The sequence below is a fragment of the Lemur catta genome, chromosome 1 (genome assembly GCF_020740605.2).
Source record: "Lemur catta isolate mLemCat1 chromosome 1, mLemCat1.pri, whole genome shotgun sequence".
In the NCBI taxonomy this organism is placed as follows: Eukaryota; Metazoa; Chordata; class Mammalia; order Primates; family Lemuridae; genus Lemur; species Lemur catta.
Window position 1 is genome coordinate 77,172,169 of NC_059128.1, and position 26,519 is coordinate 77,198,687.

A 26,519-nucleotide genomic window follows, 5' to 3' on the forward strand; every position below is an offset into this window, starting at 1 on the left:
TTGCAGGAAGAGTAAACTCCGTTACATGATGCACAAACCTGAAACTCTAATGAAGTTCATTCAGAAGGCAGCAAACACACAAAACACAACACATACACACAGACACTCTCATCATCAGTTAATTTTACCACATTTCTCAGGATGTATTAAAATAGTATTATTCTTATGAGGTCTCCCATACTCATTTATCACTCCCTCAAAGCTACAATGAGTGAAGGCAGAGACTGAGAGACAGAGAAGAATTAATCCACATAACTGACAAAGATGGTTACCTGGTAGTCTGGTTTCGTAAAATAATCCAAAGCAGAGATATGGTCTAGAAAGATGCTGAATTCTGCAGGGAGATGTTTCAACATGAGCCTGTGGTCATACCTCTCCTTAATAGAGCCTACTTGCTCCTGGGAAGTAAAGAGAAAAGGAACTATAGTCAATTTTTCTTGGCAACTATGCATTAAGAGCCCTCAATAAAAGTCTCAAGGGTATGTACCAGGGAATGAAATAGTGGGTAATTAAGTATAAAGCAAGAACTGAGCTCTTACTAATAGCTTAATACATAGTGCTTTAAAGGGGGAAAAACTGTAATGCAGAGCCAAAAAAGTAACAGAGTTCTGCATCAGTAAACTAATAGTCCCCAAAAGAAAGAATTTATCTTAAATCTGGTCTACTCTATCAACATATGTGTTTAAAGTTTTCAAATGAAACAATATAATGTGACAATTAAAAGCTAAAAGCTCACTTGACTTATAAAAAAAGAGACCTAGTGAAATTAAAAGCTAAGAGGGAGGGCTATAAATCAAATCAGAAGCAATGACTATACTTAAATTAGCATTTATTCTCCATGTATATAGAAAAAGTCATAACATTAATTAGATCTCTAATATCAGCTCATAAGAGAGACAAATATACATATTGGGATATAGTAAAAATGTTTATAGATTTTAAGTCTTATACATAAGGATATTTTTTAAAAAAATGCTTATTCAGGGGAAATTTTTATTCCTTCCCCTACTAAAATTTACATCTCCATTCCCCACCTTGTCCTTTATTTTTCTCCAAGGCAGCTGACCAACCACAAACTCCACCAACATGTAGAATAAGGACCAAAGGTCATCATGTCTTCCCATTTCCTTCATAAACAAAACAGAACTCAGTCACAACACATTACTACTACTAGTGAGTGTATTATATTAAGGCCTAACCATCTTGTTTCATTTTACTAGGCCTAGAAATTTAAATTAATTCCCCATAAAATTATCTGATAAATATACTTACATATTTTACATGGCTATATAGCAATCTACAGAACAGAATATATATTGGAAAACTTTTTGAAACAAAGAGCACCGCAAAACCCAGAAATGCTGGAAATAATATAGCCCATTAATTAATGAGTTCATTAAGAAGTAAGGGAAATCCTAAAATTCACAATTTTTTTAAAAGTTGGAAACAAGAAAAGCAAGCTGATGCTGAAGCTTTAGATTTGGCTATTTTGGAGGCCTTTGTCATAGGTTTTATCAACCAGGAAGGGGACAGGTATAAAGGCCTTGGCCCTATACTGGACAGAAGTTGTAACTGAGACTCCCAATGCCCCCGTCATATAACTAGGACCCTAAAAAGGCTACATCCTTAGTGCCATATTTGGAGTGTATATTACACTGTAATAATTTTTTTTCTATAAAATTAACTATCAAAGGGACAATTTGAGTGGCTTTAAAAAAAAAAATTGCCCTGAGAATTTGTTACCACAGGCCTGCTCCTCATTCAAATTTGGGGGTTAAATTTATACCACCTGTCTGGTCTGGAAAACCAACCCAAGAAATTAACTCCAAATGTTTTCTAGGTGATAATGTCATGCAGTAATGACAGAAGCAAATGACAATCCTCTTGTGCAAAAAGCACCACCTTAAATTTAGGCCTCATAGGACACAGTAGTACTATAGATAAAGTCTCACTAAATATAAGCTCATTATTCAAAATTATAAAATATATTAGGAAGCAGGCTACCATAAGCTAATGTCAGGAGAAGCTATAAAGAGCAGAATAAAACATCCACAGATTTCAGAAATAGAATCATAGAATATAGAATATGAAATAAGAACGTTTAAAACATTTAAGTGAAAAATGGAACCAAAGTCATCATAAAGGAACCATATTCAATCAAAATAAAAAACAAAAAACCCCAAATCCCAACCAGATTTGAAAAAGGACCAAAAAGAACATCTAGAAATAAAAAACACAATAATAGAAATTTAAAACTCAATGGACAGGTTAAAAAACTTATCAAACACAGCAGAAAAAATTAATGGATTAGAAAATAGATAAGAAATTATCTAGAATACTGCACAGAAACACAAAGAGTTAGAAAAATCTGAGAGTGACTTTAAGAGGCACAGAGGACAAAATAAGAGAGTCTAACATATATTAATTTTGAGATCTAAGGATAAGGGTATAGAGGGAAAGGGGAAGAGGGCAATATTTTAAAAAGTAATTTGTCAGAATCTCCCAAAATTGATGAAAGACATGAATGTGTGGATTTAGGAAGCACAACGAATCCCAAACAGAATATATATTTAAAAATCTACATCTAGGCACATTTGAATGTAGGATACCAGAGAAGATGTCAAAAGTACTCAAATAAAAAGCACAAAATAAATACAAAGTAACAATTAAATGAACAAAGATCTTCTCAACAGTAACCTCAGAACCACAAGAAAGTAAAATAATTTCTTCAAAGTATTGAGATAAAACAAATATTAACAAAGGATTAAAGTGAAGAAAATCAGTAAGACAGAGTGAACAGAGTTCGAGTGTTCTGAAAAGTCCCAGTATTGCTTAGAAATTATTTTTGTTAAAAGTTTAAGATTAAAGAACCAAAAAAGAAACCAAAAAAACAAAGAAATGGAATATATTATTTTTAGAGATTAAGGCCACAAAGTATGGAAGAAGGAAACATGTTAAAATTATCTGGGAAACAATTAATTATCTTCTGGAGGTTCCACTAGTTGCACTCCTGTGTTACCATATAAACTAACAATCATTGTGAAGGAAGCTGTGTAACTATGTACATTCTATCCTGCAAGCCTGCTGAGAGCAGCAAAGAACGTTAAGAACCACTGCTATATACTATCAAATTCCTCTACCAAGGTTAGATGAGTAACAAATAATAAGCAGGTAAATAAACTGTTAGAGCACTCTGTGCTGGAAAGGCTTATAAGAAGTCTCCACTCTTTAAATTTAAGGAAAAAAATATATCATCTCTTTCTAGTAGCCCTTTTAGAAATGTTTACACAGCTATCATAATCTCTGAAAATACTTATGCTTGTATCAAAAACAATGTTGCATTTCACAAGATTATAATGTTGACATAATTTTTTAATATATTTCATTGAAAACCTAGTATTTCTATTTTTTTTATTTTATTTATTTTATTTTTTTTTTTGAGACAGAGTCTCGCTGTGTTGCCTGGGCTAGAGTGAGTGCTGTGGCGTCAGCCTAGCTCACAGCAACCTCAAACTCCTGGGCTTAAGCAATCCTAGTGCCTCAGCCTCCCCAGTAGCTGGGACTACAGGCATGCGCCACCATGCCCGGCTAATTTTTTCTATATATATTTTTTAGTTGTCCAGATAATTTCTTTCTATTTTTAGTAGAGACGGGGTCTCGCTCTTGCTCAGGCTGGTCTTGAACTCCTGACCTCGAGCAATCCACCCGCCTCGGCCTCCTAGAGTGCTAGGATTACAGGCGTGAGCCACCGCGCCTGGCCAAAAACCTAGTATTTCTAAAATTTCATAAGATTCAACCGAGAAAACAGGAAAACTTTCTTTTCAAGGCAAAACAAGAGACTATATATAATAAAATAAAGCAACATTGAGTCAAACCAAATGAGTTAAAATGCCTGGCAAAGTGCTGATAAAAATGCCTTTACTATTTTTAATTTATAATCATATCATAAGAAACCAAATTAACTGGAGCATAGCATATAAGACCATGGCATACTCCTCCTATTATATTTAGCACTGGTCAAATTCTCATTAAAGCAATTCTGGTTTCACAGAACAGGAACAAGGTAAAAAAAAAAAAGTATAAGGTAAAGATTTCTGTTTATTTTATCAAGGAATCACTTGTTAAACTTCTTATCTCCACTCAAACAAGTTCAAGGATTGAGAATCCACATAACGTCCACCTTTCCTACTCATACTTAAGGTCCAGGACGAGGGGGAAAAATCAGAGCAGAACAACAGGACTGAGGTAATAAAGGCAGAAGAGTGGGAGGGAGGAAGGGAAGAGGAAAAGGGGGTGAGAGGGGGAGAGGGAGAGGGAGAGGGAGAGAGGGAGAGGGAGAGGGAGAGGGAGAGGGATTTTAAAAATTTAAACCAAGAGGAAACAGATAATTTACTAAAATGAAAATGTTTAAGTTGTCTGCACTTGAGCTCTTCACAAAAAAACAAAAGGTTTGGTGGGGAGGGGATATCACAGATTAGATACATAATACAGATAAAATAATGACCCCGACATTTCATTAGGTATTTATAGTAATTATATTCCCAAATAATTTCTTGAAATAGAACACAGATGTTCTATCTCTTCAAAATTCTATATTAAATGTGTTAATACTTCTACCTAATTATGGACACATTCTCCATAGACATAAATATACTTAGCTATTATCTTTTCTGGCAAATTCAATTTTATTCTCTGTGCAGCTATACATATCTGTTATCCATTATACACCTTACAATGTGTAAGTATTACTAACTCCTTTACCATTAGTGTCATACAAAAAAAGTGAATTGGAACAATCATTCCAAGAATTATTGTAATTTTGTCACCATAAAGGGAATCCTCTACTCCTATGCACTTTCCATACCTTTATACTCTAACGTAAAGAGGTCAATCAGATTCAAGCCATTAGCATGCTTATACAGATATGACTCTAGTTTAGATACTTACCCTGTTCCGATGAGCATTGATTGATGCATAACGAACTGTCCCTCGAAAGCCTGCCACAGCTCGAGGCTACAACAAAGCCAAGTAAAGGATAATAAACGTGCTTCAAATAGCAATAGATTCAGCACACTTGAGCCCGTGAAGTAAATGGGAGATGTATGTCCATTACTGTCACAATAAAATACTATTTATTTTAATTTCTAACTTTTTACTGTGAAATTATGGAAAACTAGAGAGAGAATATCTCTAAATCACACCTTAAAACAACCACTTACAACATTTTTAGCTAATTTTGTTTCAGTCTCATTTTTTCCTACCTGCATTTTAAAATACAGTGGCATTTATGACATACATACAACTCTGTACATTATAAAACACTAAATGCTTTCACATACCCAGAATTATACCAAACATCGTAATATACATATTAATATTCAGGCTCTGGATTCAAATAAATATATAAAGACCATGAGAAATCAATAAGTAACCTAACATGCCAACCTCTTCATATCTTGGCTATTTTATTCAAACTCAATTCAAAGGTGGTGGTAACTTATACTCAACCTATACATGGAATTCATACATTAAAAATTCAAGTTATTGGGTACTTAGTACATGCCACGTATTGGGAATAAAGCTAAACATGAATAATATATGATTCTAGCTCTCAGGGAACTCCTTAGAGTAAAGCCCAAACTTTTTATTTGGCCCACAAGACTTTCCATGATCTGGCACTTGCCTCCTTCAACAATGGATTTACTGTGGTTTCTTCTATGACCGATTTTGTTTCTAGGTCAAAATTTTGCACATTATTCTTTCAAGTTGGAATGCTATCTCCTTGCATGTCTCCAATAGCAAACTCTACTACTCTATATTACAACCTCTGCTCAAATGTCACCTTCCCAGAGAAACATTCCTAAATCACCCTAATCTAAAATACTACTCCCCCATCTACAATGCCACTCTGTTCTTTTACCTTGCTTTATTTCTTTTTCATAACTTCTTTTACTATGCAAAACAAATTTTATTTATATTTTTACTTTGTTTATTGCTATTTGTTTATTTTTTAATTTGTTTGTTGAATGTTTTTTCCAGTCCATGGAATATAAACTCTGGTCTTGTTCATTTTATAAGCATAGAAACAGTTTCTGAGAGGTAAGTAACTTGTCTAAAATCAGTAAATGGCAAAACAGGCATCAACTAAGACCTTTTGACTTAAAATCATACACTGTCTCCATTCTACTGCTTCACAAGGATCAAGTCAGCACCCTGAAGATTCATGAATGACACTATAGCTCAATATGAACACTAACAATTTGAAAATGATCATTGCCAATCATTTCCATTAGTAGAGTATTTTGTTTTTTTAAGCAATTTAAAATTTTCTTCCATTAACATGTATTACTTTTCTAGTCAGAAAAAAGACTGTAGTAAATGTTACTTTAAAAATCTGTACCAGAATCATTTTGGTCATATGCTATAGCATAAGAATAAGATAAACAGTCTAAGCATTCTTCCTCCATTTGCTCATTTTTGTAATGTATGCTTAATCTAATCAAATTAGCTATTTGTTTATTTATTTCATTTCTTTTCATTAACTACTCTTTCCTTTTACTTTATTGTTTTTATTTTAAGATTATTATTTTAAAAATATTCTCTATTTAATGACAAGTCTCAATAATCAAAAGTTTCTGTAATCTTTTAAAATGTCATTTATTTTCTTAGCTGCCATTCACTGGTAATCATAGTCAATGGGTCTCAATATTTTCCTAAGACATCATAATTAACAGGAATATCTAATAGTTTTGATTTGGTTGACAGAACTGGGGTTGCAGATTTCTTTTTCTAGAAGAAAAATGTTTAAGAGAATATATGAAAGCCTACTATCAATTCTTCTCAGTAAACATTTCAGAGGTTGTCCTTTTATTCATTACTTGACAGGAGCCCTCAGCTAACACAAAATTGTTTTTTGTAGCATGCAATTTGCCCAATCATTTTCAGTATAGTAATTGCCAAGATGAAAATCTCTAGATCTATTATCACATCTGCAGCTTAGTCCATAGTTAATTGGATAACAAGACTTTCTAATGGCTTCTAGCCAAGACAAGCCCAGGAGACTCTTTCTACTTAAGAGTATCCCTGGCCTGGGTCTGACCTTACTTCTGACATGGAAAGGTTGAAACAGATACAAAAAGAGATCAGCTGTTTAGAGAAATCTTGATATAAGTAATCAAACAAATAATACCAGGTCAAGGAAATTCAGTCACCTTATTTAATGTAGTAAAGACAACTCAAACCCAATTGGAGATAACAACCATATATGCAAACAATTCAAGTCCAAAGCAGATTATAATTAACACCATTAGCAAAGTACAATGAGTTATGAACATTCAGGAGTCTTATTTGGTAGGAGGGAAGAAGGAAAGGTCTTAAGACCAGGCAGCATTTTATTGGGCCTTGAAATAGGTAGTCTCTTGAAACCTCCCCAATGGATGGCAATTTGGCAATATATATGAAAATTGCAAATACATATATTCTCTTTGATCCAGAAATTTCACTTCTGGAACTTTATCTCACAGATATACTTGCATAAGCAAAAATAGTGGATGTACAAAGTCATTCATTACCATCAGCATTCATGATAGCAAAAGCCGGGCACAACCTAAATGTTTGTCAATAGGGGACTGATTAAATAAATTATAGTATATCCATATGATGGAATATACTTTGCAGCTGCAAAAAAGAATGAAGAAGCTCTACATACTGATGTGGAAGAATTGTCTAGATATACTGTTAAGTGAAAAAAAGAAAGGTGTACAATGAATGTCATGCTACCTTTTGAATTAAAAAGGCAAAACAAGAATATTCATTTGTATTTGCTGTATCATGTATAAAGAAATTCTGGAAGGATATATAAGAAACTACTAACACTACAGCTATCTAAAGGTGAATGTGGTGGGTAGGGGCAGTATAGGAAATGAGTGGATTTTGAATAGGCAGGGGTGAAACAGAAATTTGTTTCACTGTTTCCCTTTTTTAATCTTTTTCAAGGCAGATTTATTGAGATGTAATTTACATACAGCATAATTCATACTTTCAGTGTGCACAGTTCTATGAATTTTGGCAAAGATAAAAAGTCACATAACTACCACCACAATTAAGATATTGACTATTTGTATCACTCCAAGAAGAAGTTCCCTTAATACCTCTTTGTAGTCAGTCCCTCCCACCCTCCCACCCCTGTCTCTGGCAATCAATGATTTCTGCCTCTCACTAAGTGTTATTTGTTTGTTTGTTTGTTTGTTTTTAGAGACAGGGTCTCCATATGTTGCCAAGGCTGGCCTTGAACTATTGGGCTCAAGCAATTCTCCCACCTCCGCCTCCCAAGTAGCTGGGACTACAGGCACGCACCACCATGCCCAGCTAATTTTTTAATTTTTTGGACAAATGGGGTCTCACTATGTTGTCCAGGCTGTCTTGAACTTATGGGCTCAAATGATCCTCCTGCTTCAGCCTCACAAAGTGCTGGGATTTCAGGCATGAGCCACCATGCCCAGCCACAAAATTTATATTTAAAAACATCTTTATCATTCAGTGTCCAGTTAATAAAAAAAAATTAAAATGAAAAAATAAATTAATTAAAAACATCTTTAAAGAAAAAGAAAGCAAAAAGTGAGAGTGCTTAACAATCTAAGAACATGTTTCACTAAAATAATACCTAGACATTCAAATGAAGCCAAAAAGTTAGGCCTTCAAGGACTGGTTATAATAGGAAGAAGAAATGCATATTAGGCAAAAAAGATGTTGAACAATGCAAAGAGGGAGGAAAGTACCATGGGTGTTAGGGAAAGGAGTCTGGTATGGCTGAAGAAGATGGTGAGAGAAAATAATGAAAAAAATAGGTTGGAGTCAGCTTAAGGAAGGCCTTGAATATCATATTAAATTGTTTGGTATATAATGTACAGGCAAATGGAATTCATCAAAAATGTTTAAGTAGGAAAGTGACATGACTGAGGAAGTCCCTGAGATGTTTACTCCAATAGACTGGAAGGAGAAGATAGGGATATCAGTGAAGAAATGATTTTAATCATTCAAACAAGAAACCTCAAGACTGGTACAAGAGCAGAAGTAATGTGAATGTGTAGTGTGTATGTCAGAGACAGGATGAACTCCTAGGAGAATAAATCTAGAAGGAGAAGAGGAAGACTCTAGGAATGAGCCCTGGCCTACTGCTAACAAAAGGGAAAAGATCAGGGAAAAAAAAAATACAAGGAGAACCATGTAATAAAACTCTCAATGGAAAGAGGAAAACAGCACAAATTCAGCTGAAATTCTAGAATGCAAACAGAGAAACAGACTTATAAATTTTTTCTTACTCAGCCCTAGGCACTAGAAGTTTCAGCTGAATGGTCAGGAAGGAAGCAGCAAGAGAAAACATGCCATTCCAAGAGCTTAGACACAAAGAGTCAATGTGAGATGCCAGCTGAAGGGCTGAAACTGGGGCATGCATTAAAAGCAGGAGAAAAAAATGAACAGGCAGATTCAAATCATTAAGTAAATAGAGGTTCAACTCTGAAATTGTATGAATCAAAGTGTTGTGAATATATATAATTCAGGGCTTCTTTGCACCTCATAACCCTTCTTACTGTAACTAATACATTTTACAGGTGACAAATAGTAGAGGCCCTCAAAACCAACCACATAAACAACTCACTGGTGTACAGATCCTCTCTACCATTCCCTCTATAATGCATTCTGACTGATGGTCCTACACCATAAGACTGGAAAGTAAATATACATTTCTGTTTTGAGGGAGTTTCTTTGTGGTGATAGATTACGGTGTTGGTTATATGAATCTATATGTGATAAAATTTCATATATCATCCCTTCCCCCACAAGAAGTATATGTTGAGACTGATGAAATCTAAGTCTGTACCTGAGTTAATTTATATTGTGTCCAACATCAATTTCTCAGTTTTGACAATGTACTATGATTATGTAAGATATCACTGGGGGAAGGTGGGTGAAGGGACATGGCAACTATACTATTTTTTAACTTCTTGTCAGTCTTAAACTATTTCAAAATAAAAAGACTTATAAAACAAAGAAAAATTTAAAAGATTATTAAGGCATAGATGTGTCATATGACTCCCTGTCCTTAGTGAACCTTTTCAATTAACAGAACTATTATTCCATGTTGGTCAGCCAAGAGGGTGTCTACTGTGATAATAAAACTATATGTATTATTCACAACAGTTTTAATTAAAATGATAAACTTTAAAGGTGTGTTACACATAAATAAAATTGACTTTTAAAAAAAGCAGAGGGGAAGTAATATGGAAGGGATGGAGGAAGGGAGGGACTAGATAAAAAGGAAAAGCAGAGTGGGTTAAATTTTTAAGCTGAACTTGAAGTCCAGCCTTGGCAGCTCCCTGAACCTGCTCCCTAACTCCAAAATAAGTACCCTCAAGTCTGCAACAAAGAGAAGAAAGAAAAGCAATGAACTGGCTAATGCAAAATATGGAATGGAGATTATATTGAGGGCTATACTCATCAATATGACAGCCACTTAAATAAAATTAAAAATTCAGTTCCTGGCCTGGCACAGTGGCTTATGCCTGTAATCCTAGTACTCTGGGAGGCTGAGGTGGGAGGATTGCTTGAACTCAGGAGATCGAGACCAACCTGAGCAAAAGTGAGACCCCGTCTCTACTAAAAATAGAAAAATTAGCCAGGTGTCATGGTGTGTACCTGTACTCCCAGCTACTCAGGAAGCTAAGGTAAGAGGATAACTTGGGCCCAGGAGTTTGAGGTTGCAGTGAGCTATGATGACGCCACTGAACTCTACCCAGGGCAACAGAGTGAGACTCTGTCTAAAAGAAAAAAAAAAAAAAATTCAGTTCCTCATTTGCTCTGGCCATACTTCAAATGCTCAATAGCCACATGTGGCTAGTGGCTACCATATTAGACAGTGCAAACAGAGAATACTGCCATGATCCTAGTAAGTTCCACTGGACAGTATTGCTCAAGGAAGGAAAAGAAATGTGATCAGGAAAGGCTCCACAGTGCTTCTAAGGTGGTACTATGTCATTTCTTAACCTAGATAAAAGCCATGGATGCTTTATTATTCTTCCTTCAATATTTATAAGTTTTTACATTCTTCCAGAATATATATAGCAAGACTATCCAAATATAGATTTCTATAGGTGACATAACGGCATACCTAGAGAATCCAAACAACACAATTCAAGCTCCTAAAATCAAATAATAAATAACATTGTACTATATGAAACAAATCTACAAAGGCAATTTTTGATTTTATATTAGTAGAACAATGAGAAAATTATTTCAATTATAACCATGATCCCAAAAGATATGAATTTCAAAAAACCAAAACTTTAAGGAAGCAGATAGATGCCAAAACAGATGGGAACTGAGACCAAGTAAGACTTGTGAATCCCATACTGAGACCAAATAAGCCCATTTACAATAGTGACAGAGAGCAACATCAATGCTTAAAGCTTTGGTCAATCTCTTAAAATTATTAAATTAAGTTTGGCCTCAAGTTGCCTCTGTACATATTTTAAGTCTGGCCTAAAGGTTTCTCCAAACATAGTGAACTGTAACCTAAAAAGACTGTAACCCACACTTGTAACCAGTAGCCAAGTCTCAGTCAAGCACAGGCAGTCAACTGTTCAAAGCAGGTTCAAACAACGCAAATGCCCAGCAGTAACCAATCCAACTGTTTCTGTACCTTACTTCCATTTTCTGTATGTCCCAGCCCTGAAGTCGCTCTGAACCTATTCTGGTTCTAGGGGCTGCCCGATTTAAGAATCAATCTTTGCTCAATTAACTCTGTTAAATTTAATTTGTCTTAAGTTTTTCTTTTAGCAAACCTAAGAGCCCTCTCAAAAATAGTAGAAGTTTTAGTGAAGTGAACTGGGAGGAGATTCATGGATCTAATGAATATATAGTCTACTATGCTATAGGTTGGGCAGGAGAGAAGAGGGAGGAAAAGAGGGAGGAGCTCTCCTGAGGTCAGAACAAATACCAAACACTGAACTCAGAAACTATTCCATCTTAGGAGCCATAATTTGAACAGATTAGTTTATCAAGGAATTTGTGCACCAGAATACTGTCATGAATAATAGAGCAATTGGCTTAGAATTAGTGGAGTTTAACGGCTGGATGTGGTCAGAGAAACACTAGAAGTAAGCCTTACCAGTGCCACTGTCATCCCAGGGTGACTGTGGGCATGCCCAAAGATGCACCTCCCTGAGGACCAATAACAGAAACCTAACACTGTATTTATATGGAGGGGTCAGGGGTAGGGAACAGACTTCAATAAAATAATTCAGTCAATTACTAAACAAACAATAATAATAATAATAAGCCCTGGAAGCACAGACCAGTACCTACGAGTTGCTGTAATATGTTATCTAAAATGCCCAGTTTCAAAAAAAAAAATCACAAAGTATGCAAAGAAACAGGAAAATATGACCCATACATTGGGGGGAAAATCAGGCAACAGAAACTGCCTGTTAAAGTGACCAGATGTTGGATTTAACAGGAAAAGATTTCAAAGTAGCCATTATAAATATGTTCACAAAACTAAAGGAAAGCTTGAATAAAGAAGTAAAAGAAGATATGATGACAGTGTCTCATCAAATAGAGACTATCAATAAAGAGGATCAAATGGAAATTCTGGAGTTGAAAAGTATAATAACTGAAATAGAAGAATTGCAGTATGGAGAAAGGGCCTCATATTGCAAAAAAGACCCCTAATCCCAAAGGGTCAATGTGTGTTCTCACTATAAGATCACTCTAAATCTACCTCTAATATACATTCTTAAAGCCAAAAATTTTAATAATAAAATTTATTAATTTCATTCTATACTTTAATCATAAACTCTATATGCCACTTCTTGGATGACATCCATTCAAATACACAGTTAGCATTTCTTTAAAAAGTATGATACTATAAATAACAGGTTAATTATCAAATATTTAATAATAATATGAAAAATCTTACTGGTCTGACGTCACCACAGGAATTGGTAAATTGTCGAGCCAAGCCAAAATCAAGCATGTAACATTTCCTACATGTACTGGGAAAGCGACCCATGGCGAAGTTTGACTAAAAAAGTAAGGGAAAATACATATTAATACATTCTTAAAATACTTAGTCCTTTTATCTTACCCTTCCTATATTTTAATTCCTCTTCTATTTAAACGCTATATAACACACATGTTCCAAGTATACTATTCTAATCAATGATGTTTACTAGATGTCAATAAAATTTAGTAATGGGTTTTATTAATGCCTACAAAGTTTTTTGTAAACTTTGAGCAAAAAATGATTTAAATGACTGCATAAAGTTACACATAAGACAACATTAACTAGACTTGGAATTTTAAGTTCCTTAATATTCTAGTCTCAGTCACTCTTAGATGACAACCCAATCCCTACTATTTAAAATAGAAGAAACTAGGGATGAGCAAAAAATATATACACAGAGAGAGAAATTTAAAATAAGTTCTTATAGGCATGATAAAGCTGAATTTCACTAAGCCTAAAATTAAAATACAATTTAAGGAAACATTTCAAAACAGACTTAAGGAAAATACACTTTGCATTCTTCCCTTAATAAAAATCAATGTAATGTTAAATGATTATAAACTTGCAAAGATGGGTACCTAAGAGGATTTGTGAAGGTAAATGCCAAACTGTTACAGAATTATTAGCATTACTTTTAAAATACTATTCTACGTATGAAGCTTTCTGATGAAAATGGAAACTCTTCAATCACCTTGATTCTCAAATAATGACACTTAGAAATAAGAGCAGGAGAAATACCACATCACATTAAATCTGATTTTATCACATTAAATTTAGTTGGCATTTTCATGTAAACTAATTTTAGAAGTAATGTAACGACAGATGGCTATACTTTTCAATGTACCAACATATAATAAATTTACAGTAAATATAGTATATCAGAAATGGGTCATTTCCCCTCATGAATAAAACACCAAAATGAAAAAAAAAGCATATTTCACAGTTATGGAAATGACAATTTCTAAGAAAAACAGAACAGCAAAAAACCACTATGATTCCACAGTAGCACTGAGGAGAAAGATAAAGTCTTTCACAATGGATGATTTCTTATAAATATAATTTCTGAATAGAGAAATAGTTCAAAGAACACAATGCAAACATCTGAAGCAACATATATACTTTTAAAACCATATATTCAAAGGAATAACAATAACTAGTAATAAAATAATTATAAGCTAAACATTTGTACCCCCGTGATATGCTGAAATAAAAATAAATAAATAATAATAATTGAAAAATTAAAAAAAAAGAAATCCAAAGAATAACTACCAATTTAGGCATAAGGCTAAGTAATTAGCAATGTTCACACACATAGTAATAATCAAGTATATACTTTTTCTTTTTTAATGAGATGAGGTTTCACTATGATGGCTAGGCTGGAATGCTATCGTTATTCACAGGCATATGAGATCATAGCTTACTGCAGCCTCAGCTCTTGGGCTCAAGTGATCCTCTTGCCTCAGACTCCTGAGTAGCTGGGACTACAGGTGCACACCACTATACCTGGCCTCATTTTTAATTTGGCTGCCAAGCAACATTTTCACTATATGAGAAAAGCTCTTGAAAATAAGTTGTAGTTTGTAATTACCACTTTAAAAAACTTAAGAGGTAAGTCTCATTTTTTTTTTTTTTTTTGAGACAGAGTCTCACTCTGTTGCCCGGGCTAGAGTGAGTGCCGTGGCATCATCCTAGCTCACAGCAACCTCAAACTCCTGGACTCAAGCGATCCTTCTGCCTCAGCCTCCCAAGTAGCTGGGACTACAGGCATGTGCCACCAATGCCCGGCTAATTTTTTGTATATATATTTTTAGCTGTCTATATAATTTCTTTCTATTTTTAGTAGAGACAGGGTCTCGCTCTTGCTCAGGCTGGTCTCGAACTCCTGAGCTCACACAATCCGCCCGCCTCGGCCTCCCGGAGTACTAGGATTACAGGCCTGAGCCACCGTGCCTGGCCCGGCAAGTCACATTTTTGCTTCCAGGCCTCTACAGAAATAAAAATAATATCTTGTATTTAACCACGGCAAATACAGAAAGCTACACGTGCAATTTATTGTGTCTGATCATAACATTAAGAATACCAAACTCATTCTGTGCTCTGGTTGGAAAAGGCCCTACCGGTTTAATGTCTCGGTGCAAGAATCCCACAGAATGGATGCTTTCAATAGACTCCAAAATCTGTCTACCCAGACGGAGAGTAGTACTAATGGTAAATGTGCCCCGGGACTGGCTACGGCGAAGATCTGCCAGATTCCGACCCTGTGGAAACCAAATAAACACTGTCAAATATGATACAAAAACTATGTTATAAGAGAAGACTGGGAAATTATTCATTTACACTTGAAAAATGTATCAACTGAAATAGCAAGGGTTTTACCCAAATCACAATCCTCTTACTCAACAGAAGAGATTCTCTTAATAAGATGAATGTTTCAGACAAATTTAAAAATAACCAGTTTTTTAGCATATCATGTTTCTGATTCAGCATGTTTCCCTTTACCTCTCATGTCATAAAATATAGACTTGATTATCTAAAACATAAATAACCAAATGTATATATATGCCCTGAGCAGTAATTCCTCATTAGTGCCTAACATATATTCCCATATAAGCTACTTAACTTTCCTCCACCAGTTTCCTTATAAAATAAGACTAATAAGACCTACCTTACAGAGTTTGTGAGGATTAAAGAAGATACATGTAAAACTCTAGAATACTGTTTGGTATACAGTTGGTACTCAACAAATGCTAACTATTGTTATTATGACCAAATATGATATGACAAATAATTACTCATAGCAGTAAAACAATGAATGTATCTAGCCTGTGCCAAATGTATTACATTCATGATTACATTTAATCCTCACAGCAACCTAAATAGAAGTTGTACCTGTTCCTATTTTACAGAGGAGGAAATTGGAGTTCAAAGAGGTTAAATAATGTCAATCTGTTTTCAAATCTCAGTCTACCTGACTCCAAAGTATTCTTTTCCTACAGTGCTTTTCTACCATATTTTTTCATGGTGCTGCTCCAAATCAAAAAAGTTCCTTGTTACTTAGGCAATAAACCAGTAATTTGAAGAGGAGAGCAGGACTACGATCCTGCAGTTCTACATCCCAAAGAGTAGAGACGCTCCCATTATCACAAGGGGACTTAAATATCCTAATCTCCCTACTCCCAGAATTCCATAGTGTATGTTTGGGGTTACCATGCCACTAAATACAATCACTTCATCTAAAGACAACTGATTCACTTTGGAAAAAGTAATCAATTCAAGTATCATTCAAAGTAAAATATTAATTACTCTTCAATAATCTGGAGTTTAAAAATTATAGTAAAGTCAGGATCTTTTCATGCTTTCTATCTTCTTTTTAAAATGCAGTTTTCCCACAGCATAAGTTAATTGGTATTTATCTTTATTATTATTTTTAATCTTAAGGAAGTTTATTGTCCTCTGTATCCCTAGTAAATGTAAAATAAGTGACAATCTACAGTAATGAGTTTTATAACCCCATGAGTATCTAATAATTTTTATTAGCATTCTAATAGTTTTTTCTTCAAAATCAAAACTGATCACCAAAATATACCTAATATTAGAACTTTATTTGTAAATAACTTTTACCATCATAAAAGCTTTCAAAAAATAAATTAATTTTGATTTATGATATTAGTAATGATTTAAAAGATTTAAGTCTTTTAAAATGTGAATCTAATGTATCAATTAGCAAAATCTGAGAAGATTAATACCAGGCCAACAAGAGTATGGGGAAAAGCATTATTAACATGGTAAAACCAAACAGGTTTGACCCACCAAATTATACTTCAGAGTAAATACTACTAGTAGTTATTATTTGTTATAGAGAAAAACTAAAAACAATCTATACAGTAGTCCCCCATCATCCAGAGTTTCACTTTCCTGATTTAGGTTACCTGTAGTCAACCATGGTCCAAAATATTAAATGGAATATTCTATAAATAAAAAATTCATAAGTTTAAAATTGTGGGCCATTCTGAGTAGTGTGGTAAAATCTCATGCTATCTTGCTCCATCCAACCCAGGATGTAAATCATCCCCTTAGTCCAGTATATCCATGCTATACATGCTACCTGCCTGTTAGTCCCTTAGTAGTAAACTCTAAGAACAGATATAAGGGTTTCATGCTATCCCTGGTTTCAGGCATCCACTGGGGATCTTGGAACATATCCTCTTTGGATAAGAGGGGACTTCTGTCAATAAATGAATTGTTAAATAAAATATGGTACAGTCATCTTACTGACTGATACTCAGGCATTTAAAAAACTAAACAATCTTTATATATAGTAATATGGAATGAATAAAACAAGCAAATTCATTTTGCCCAAGTAATTCTATAAATTTAACAAGATCCCAATAAAAATACAGGTAGTTTTTTTAACTGAAAATTTGAAACATTCTTTTTTTTTTTTTTTTGAGACAGAGTCTCGCTGTGTTGCCCGGGCTAGAGTGAGTGCCATGGCATCAGCCTAGCTCACAGCAAACTCAAACCCCTGGGCTTAAGTGATCCTACTGCCTCAGCCTCCCCAGTAGCTGGGACTACAGGCATGTGCCACCATGCCCGGCTAATTTTTTTTTCTATATATATTTTTTAGTTGGCCAGATAATTTCTTTCTGTTTTTAGTAGAGACGGGGTCTCGCTCTTGCTGAGGCTGGTCTTGAACTCCTGACCTCGAGCAATCCACCCGTCTCGGCCTCCCAGAGTGCTAGGATTACAGGCGTGAGCCACCGCACCTGGCCTTGAAACATTCTTAAAAGGAAAAAAAAATAAAATGAACCTCATGTCTCTATCTATCACCCAGAATTAACAATTATCAACTCATGGCAAATCTTTTTCATCTATTATTACCTCCTCACACATACCTCTCCTTTCCCACACACACATACTAGTTATTTTCATGTAAATTCCAATCATCTCATCTATACATACATTAAAAAGTACATAAGAGGAAAGAAATAAAAATATAAAAAGAAGTTATTAGAAATTCTATTATTGTAAATTTGAATTAGAAACATCAACATAAACCATGACATATTTTCTTTTAAAAAATGTATTTCCTGAAATCTCTCCACTCGGAAAAAAATTAAAAGTAATGACAAACCCAATTGCAACAGACACCTAGACATCTAGACTGTGGTCTCTAAATATCATTTTTCCATTAAGGTATCAGAGCTTAATGCAGAAGTGGCTGATTCCAGACCTGGAGCATGAAATATACAGAATGAACCCAGTACACGGTGTTATACCAGAAAATGAAGATGTTATCAAAGACTGCTGCAGTCTAGTCCTGTCAAAATCAATGAGGACCCAACTTGAAGGAAGTCCCACTCGCCAAAGATGGGACAATTTGAACATTAAAGAGAAAAACAGGCCAGGCGCGGTGGCTCACGCCTGTAATCCTAGCACTCTGGGAGGCCGAGGTGGGAGGATCGCTCGAGGTCAGGAGTTTGACCCCTGAGACCCCGTCTCTACTAAAAATAGAAAGAAATTATCTGGCCAACTAAAAATACATATAGAAAAAATTAGCCGGGCATGGTGGCACATGGTTGCAGTCCCAGCTACTTGGGAGGCTGAGGCAGTAGGATCACTTGAGCCCAGGAGTTTGAGGTTGCTGTGAGCTAGGCTGACGCCACGGCACTCTAGCCCGGGCAACAGAGCGAGACTCTGTCTCAAAAAAAAAAAAAAAAAGAGAAAAACAACTATAATGATTGAAAGACAACAAATATATATTAAATCCCTGAGTTCATGGACTTATATACTTTTATATATATTTATATTAGGGAACCAACTCATTATTCTGAAAACTGATAACTGAAAAATCAAATATTAGTCCTGCCTTTCCTATATGAAATGTATCCAGGATAATCTAATAAGGGATGGAGTAATTTTTAAAGAAGAATTCTAGCTAATAAATGAAGAAATGACAGAATAGTTATATTTGCAACCCCCATTAAAATAATGGGTCTAGGCAATTATTACTAATGGGTTGATAAAGCCATTGGTAACTTTAAAATGGATGGATTAGGCTAACAATCTCTGAACCCACTGATCAATCTTAACATCACTAAAAGAGAGACCAGACAATGCCTCCTGATGTGATGCAATAGGAAACACACAACCCACCTCTGAAGTATTCTTGCCAAATAAAACAAAACTGAAATCGTATCTAATTATCAGTTTACATGAAAAACAGGGGAAAGAAGGACATATTAGACACCACCACAGGGAATCAACAAAATCAAGAATATGGTAACTCCTGCATATCAAAGGACTCCATTTTTATGAATGACAATAAAAACAACAACAAAAAGAAAACTGCAAGAAAATAAAAGATAAAGGGAAAACCAATAGATTAAAAGAGGCTTACTGGCTGGGCTCACAGCCTGTAAACCCAGCACTTTGGGAGGCCAAGGCAGGAGGATTGCTTGAGGCCAGGAATTCAAGACCAGCTTGAGCAAAAGCAAGACCATATCTCTACAAAAGATAGAAAAATTAGCTGGGCGTGGTGGTGCATGCCTTTAGTCCCAGCTACTCGGGAGGATGAGACAGGAAGATTGCTTGACCCCAAGAGTTCCAGGGGGCAGTGAGCTACGATGAGACTACTGCACTTCAGCCTGGGTGACAGAGCTAGAGCAAGACCTTGGTCTCAAAAAAAAAAAAAAAATCTAGCGAGGGATAGGAGGAAAAAGATACACCTGAAACAAGATTAGCCATATACTGATCATTGTTGAAGTGGGATGAGTAGATGGTGTTCATTATATTAGTTTCTTTACTTTTCTGTATGTTTAATTTTTCTCACAGTAATAAAAAGTTTTAAAAAATATGTCAGGCAATCTAGATCTACATTTTTACTGTTTACAGGACTCAAAACTTTTTTTTGCCTTTCACTAGGTAACATGCTTATCACAAAATATCACCCTTTTGCTAACTAAGGATGCTCATACAAAGCTTCTACGCTGACAGGATATTAAATGAAACTTGGACAAGTCTTGCTAGGAGAATTAAGAAAATAAGTGTGTACAACTGCTTGAATTCTGTAAGGTGTTAAGATCCATTTTAATGATATATAGCTAGAATTTCTACAACAGAGATAGGGTTATTCCTTAAAAATGTTCAAGGCAGGTATTGAGTCACCAGGAGGAAGAGAACAAGGTTAACTTAAGAATAATGAATTTCAAGTTTTAGCTAGGTTTGAGTATCTGGATTTTATTAAAATATATGGGGGAGATCTAGTAGTTATGTTTCATATGACAAATAAGAGAGAGTATATTCTAGCAGTTATAGCAGCTTTGTCCTTGTCCCAAATCAAGTCAATACTAATTATAAGGATGCGGGTTTAATAGGTTAACTTTACAACATACAATTCAAATGGAAAGATTCTTGGACAAGTCCATAGGAGCCTGCCAAAGGCCACAAAGGCTATCACTACCTGATATACACCAGTCCCCTTAGTTTTCCCAGTACTAAGAGCCTTCCCATTTACAGAAAGTAAGATTTTGGTAAGTGCAAGAATAAAAATGAGTATGTACTGACACTAAGAGAGATTCTGCAGACTAAATAAAGCTCCTCTCCATAATTCTCCAATCAGTGGTAACCTGAAGACAAAACTGAAGTTTTCTCTTATTACAGCAAGAATACTGGCCTTAGGGTTCCACACCAAGCTTTAATCACCCATCAGATGAGTTTGTTTCAGGAAAACCACGAACCTCCTTGAACTTTAGCCTCTCCATTTGCAAAATGGGGATAAAAATCCTGTCCTCTCTTCCCCATGGGGATATGGCAGGATCAAATAAAATATATGATAAATCCAGATGAAAACCATAAAATATCATACAAAAAGTTATATTATTACTAGCCAGGGTGAGAGAAAGCAGAGTCTATATTAATGACCCTCAGGGATAGCTGCTTCAAGACATAAAGCTACGCTGGCTTAAGAGATAGTGAATCACATGACTCAGAAAGACTTTAAGGCTATAGGCTACAGAGAGGTTGACATCTTTAGATCTAAATCAAATGCTGAAGGATGGCTGAGAAAAACAAAAAAAGCCTCTGAGGAGAAGCATTTAGGCCAAGACCTATATCTCTGAAATTACCGTTATTTAGATAAGTTGAAAGAAATTAAATGAATCAAATGCCCAAAAAGGTTTGCTAAAGAGGAAAGGAAATCCTGAGAACTCTAAGATAGGCAGCAAGGTGAACTGTGGCTTTTAAACTTCAAGGGTGACTATGGTTCAGGGGTGCGTGTGTGTTCAGGGGCAGAGGCAGTGTCAGAGGAAATGGAACGGTTTCCCTCTACTCCCTGGTGCAGTCATTATTCCAATATTCCCTTTCTGAATTTCTTTCCTCTGATCCCTCAACCCAACTCCATGTACATCTAAAGGACAGAGAACAGAACTATGTTAATGATGGAAAAGAGTGAGAGGAATGGCATTTTTCCTCTATCTCAATTAATGCTTAAATTTTCAAGTGGTCAGGGCTGGTATTTGCTATGGTTTAAACATGTCCCCCAGAGTTCATGTGTTGGAAACTTTCTCTCCAATGCAACAAAGAAATGATTAGGTCATGAAGGTTCTGCCTTTGTGAATGGATTATCATTAGTGTGGAAGTGCGTTACTTATCTCAGGAGTGCATTTCTGATAAAAAGGATGAATTTGGCCCCCTTCTCCACATCCCTTGCACATGTGCATGCTTTCTTGCCCTTTCACCTTCCATCATGTGATGACATAGCAAGAAGGCCCTCGCAAGATGTAGGTCCCTCAATCTTGGATTTCCCAGCCTCCAGAAGTGAAAGAAATAAATCTCTGTTCTTTATAAATTACCCAGTCTCAGGTATTCTGTAGCAGCACGAAACAGATTGAGACAGCATTTGAGAGGCTAAATGAAAAACTGGAATCCCTAAGGAAATGAATGGTGGAAGGGAAAGGGACAGGAACAGGATAAAACTCACATTATATGTCTCTATCCACGCAGGGATTGAAAACTGCAAAGATGACAATCAGTGAAAATACAGGTCAACTAAAACAGCTGACAAGGACAACCATTTCATTTTTAGAAAATCTATATCAAGTCTGTTTAAATACAAGTTCCATCTGCACAGTATAAAACATTCGAGATGATACCAAGAATGTTGTTATTTTTATTCATATCTACAGTAATTGGGTACTTTGATCAAAACTGAAAGATTTTAAGAGACATTTTCAGGGTAACCTACCTGCAACTGCATGACCACATAGTTGAATCGATCATTCCTCCCACAGCCAATAAATCTACAAACATGGTCTTTCCCTGGATAAAAAAAAAAAAAAAAAAGAAAGAAAGAAAGAAAACAGTGGACAAGAATACACTATGGTTTCTTTTCTAAAAAATTAATAATTTATTTTTCTGTATAGTATTTTATGATTAAATATAAAATATATAAAATATGTCTTGAGAACCTTAAGGATAGGAAATTTATATTATTCAAATTTTCTACCTATCTCCTCTCTCCCCAGGACCTGGACTGCTCCTTGTATGGTCATATAAATGTGTGTTGAATGAATAAACAAACAAATGAATACATAAATGAGGAAAACAAATGTATGGTAATTTATTTAGGAAGGAAAATATTAAGAGGTCAATTCAGATCAACTTGCCCAGATACAATACATATGAAAGTATAGAAAAGTAATAAATAAAACCTATGTTAGGAATATAAATCCTAAATTTTAGATAAGTTCTGCCATTCACTATTACATAATTTCAGCAAGTCACATAATCTTTCTAGGCCTCATTGATTTGGATTAGCCCAGTGGTTTTCAACCTGAGTTCCACATGTGAAATCCAAGAAGGTGCTGGCTAGGGTATAGAGGGGAGCAGAGGTACAGCAGATAGAAATCAAGGACCCTGCCCCCAATTAAACAAAATTATGCAAAAGTCCCAAAAGAGGATCAAGCCTTATAGGTTCCAGGGCGAGAAGAAGGCACCCTGGCTGGAACACAGTGACCGAGGGAAGGAAGAGCAGAGTGAGATGGTGCTGGAGAAGGAGATCCTGAAGGGTCTATGTATACGTTATGATGAGGAATCTGAACAATACGTATAGGTCAGTGTTTTCCAACTACGGCTGTTTATCAAAACCATCTGGAAAACTTTTTAAAGATTCCTAAATTCTGAGCTAATTCAGAATCTGTACAGAATATGAGCTTTTCAAAAGTTCTCTAAATCATTAGTCCCCAACCTTTTTGGCACCAGGGACTGGTTTCATGGAAGAGAATTCTTCTACAGACTGGGAGTCGGGGGTGATAGTTTCAGGATAATTCAAGCACATTATATTTATTGTGCAGTCAAACCTCTCTGTTAATGTGTATTTGCAGCTGCTCCCCAGGACTAGCATCACTGCCTCAGCTGCACCGCAGATCATCATGTACCAGATTCTTAAAAGGAGCACGCAACCTAGGTCCCTTGTATATGCAGTTTACAGTAGTGTTTGCGCTCCTATGAGAATCTAATGCCGCCGCTAATCTGACAAGAGGTGGAGCTCAGGCAGTGATGCAAGCAATGGGGAGAGGCTATAAATACAGATGAAGCTTTGCTTGCTCACCCGCCACTTACCTCTTACTGTGTGGCCTGATTCCTAACAGGCCTGGACCGGTACTAAGTTCATGGGCCAGGGGTTGAGGATTGCAGCTCTAAATGATCATAAAGTAGGCAAGGCATGGACAGATATTTGAAAACTACTTCTGGGTAATGAAAAACAGCAAAAGATTTTAAGATAAGGAATAACATACTAAAACACTGCATTTTAGAAGATGATTGTGGTGGCAATAAGGATAGATAAAGAGAAGTCAATTCTGGAGATAGAAAGTCACTCTGGAGATAGTTACAATATCCTCGGAGAGAGAATACGGGGGCTTGAAATATAAGTATCATAATAGAAATAGACAAAACAGGATAAATCTGAGGGATACCACAGATGTAGTTTTTTTACTAGAAATTGGTACAATTAAATGAAAAGTTGTACCAAAGTAAGAGAATACAGAAGGTTGTACAGATTTTAAGGGATATTAGAATGTTGTACTTGAGGACACCCAGCTGAATTCAGCAGACAATTGTAATTTCAGGACTTGTGCTGAGATAAAAAGGTTGAGCTCCAGATATACATTGGGGAACCATTAGTTCACGGAAGACAGATGGAACCACAAACATAAATATAAGATTGACAAGTGAAAGAATAAAATGTAATAAGAAAAAAAAAACTAAGCATATAATCCTGGAAAGTACATTTAAAGCACAAGCAAAAATAAAAGCGCCCCTGAAGGAAATAGAAGAAGAGCCTGAGAAGTAGGAGGAAACTCTGAGAAAGGGGTATCACAGAAACTCAGAAAAGCATCTCATGAAGGTGGAAGTACCCATTGCCAAGTGCTATAAAAAGGCTGAGAAGTGCTAATATAAACAATTAGGAAGTCACTAGTGAGTTGAAGGGGTAGAAGCCAGTTTACAATGGGTTAAAGAGTAAATGAAATATGAAATGAGAGTAGACAATCTTTGAAGAAGCTTACTTATAAAGTGAAGAGCAGTGACAAGCCAAGAGCTAGAAAGGTCAACATTTAGTAGACTGATAAAACACTAAAAAAGAATTTGTCCACTGACTTGAAATATAAATAGAATTAATACTCATTTAAAAATTCCACACTTCTTTTTTACATCTGGGTTATCAGTTACACATTGTTCTCTCATTCTCTGTGCTTTTGTTAAAATGGTAGTAACTAGCGAGAATAGGTACAATGGGAATGCAATAATTCACATGTACAGTGTATGTTGATCACCTCACATGTATTTTACATAAATTTGCAAAACTGTGAAATGTAGAAAGTTGTAATAGAATTCAGCTATAAGAAATAACAGTGATATAGAATCTCTTATGTTCTCCTGGATAGAGTTGGAACCCATTCTACTAAGTGAAGTATCCCAAGAATGGAAAAACAAGCACCACATGTACTCACCAGCAAATTGGTTTCCCTGATCATCACCTAAGTGGACATTTGGGAATAAAACCAATTGGGTGTCGGGCAGATGTGGGGGGAGGGAGGGGATGGGTGTATACCTACATAAAGAGTGCGATGCGCACTGTCTGGGGAATGGACACGCTTGAAGCTCTGACTCGGGGGGCTGGGGGACCATGGGCAATATACATAACCTAAACATTTGTACCCCCATAATATGCTGAAATTAAAAAAAAAAAAGAAAGTTGTAATAGAATGAAAGGACAAAATAATAGTCAATTAGCAACTTACTCTTTTCCTCAGCTTCAAAGAAACAATAAAATATATTTTAAATTTATTGTCCACTCTTCAAGACTCCATCTTCCTATCATGTAACATTTAAATGCAGTACCTATATTACAAAGACATTTCAACCATCTGAAAACAAAAGACCGTACTATTACAGGTCATTAAATATGAAATGTCCATTTCAAATAAAAAATGTAGTTTATTGTATCTCAAACAAGAATCAGTACAATTAATCAAAGTATGTGCCTAAACTGTCAACACAGTTTTGCTATCTTAACAGTAGCTTGTTAATGCCAGCAGCTAAGAAACCTGGAAAGTGAGTGGTGATGAAATTGCAAAAGATGTTTTCCACAGCTTGTTGAGAACGGAATATTTTTCCTTATAAGAAGAGGTCCAAGGCCTGGAAGAAGTGGTAGTCAGCTGATGCAAGGTCTGGTGAGTATGGTGAATAACAGAGTTTCCAAGTCCAGCTTCTGTAGTTTGAGCAGCATTGTTTGTGCGACATGTGGTTGAGCGTTGTCTTGCAAGAGGATTGGCCTGTCTTCTATTGACAAATCTTGGCTGCTTAATTGCAAGCATCCTCATCATTTCATCCAGTTGGCTGCAGTAGATAACTGCTATAATCGACTGACCAGGTTTCATAAAGCTATAATGGAAAACAGCAGCTCTGGATGACCAAACAGACACCATTAGCTTTTTAGAATAAATACTCGGTTTTGGACTGTGTTTCCGCACTTCATCTTTATCCAAACATTGTGCCAAATACTTATGATTGTTGAAAAGAATCCATTTTTTGTCACACGTAACAATTCAGTGTAGAAATGGTTTATCTTTATGTCGTGACAACAAAGAAAGGTAAGCTTTGAGACAATTTCTCTTCAGATGCTCATTTAACTCATGTGGTACCCATCCATCCAGCTTCTTTACCTTGCCAATTTGTTTCAAATGGTCCAATATTTTTGGAATAGTAATGCCAAACCTTGCTGCTAATTCACTTGGTTGAGATGGATTTGCTTCCATTATAGCTTTCAGCCCATCATTATCCACCTTGGTCTCAGGTTGCCCACGAGGCTGATTTTCAATATTTAAATAATCAGAACAGAACTTCTATAACTATCAACATACTATACATTCATTAGCCACATGCTTCCCTAACA

General features: G+C 35.5%; 1 protein-coding gene across 2 annotated transcripts in view; it reads right to left on the reverse strand.

The window, feature by feature from the left end:
• TTBK2 (tau tubulin kinase 2) overlaps positions 1-26,519 on the reverse strand; it is a 132,002-nt gene that overhangs the window by 52,783 nt on the left and 52,700 nt on the right. Inside the window, exons 4-9 of one of the 2 annotated variants that reach the window (XM_045539627.1) lie at positions 22,308-22,381; positions 15,181-15,321; positions 12,977-13,081; positions 4,948-5,013; positions 1,035-1,127; positions 273-398 (exon numbers count right to left, since the gene is read on the reverse strand). In XM_045539627.1, the coding sequence (XP_045395583.1) occupies positions 273-398; positions 1,035-1,127; positions 4,948-5,013; positions 12,977-13,081; positions 15,181-15,321; positions 22,308-22,381 (605 nt within the window). Of the gene's footprint in view, positions 1-272; positions 399-1,034; positions 1,128-4,947; positions 5,014-12,976; positions 13,082-15,180; positions 15,342-22,307; positions 22,382-26,519 lie in introns of both variants that reach the window. The other variant, XM_045539634.1, reaches the window with a different exon arrangement.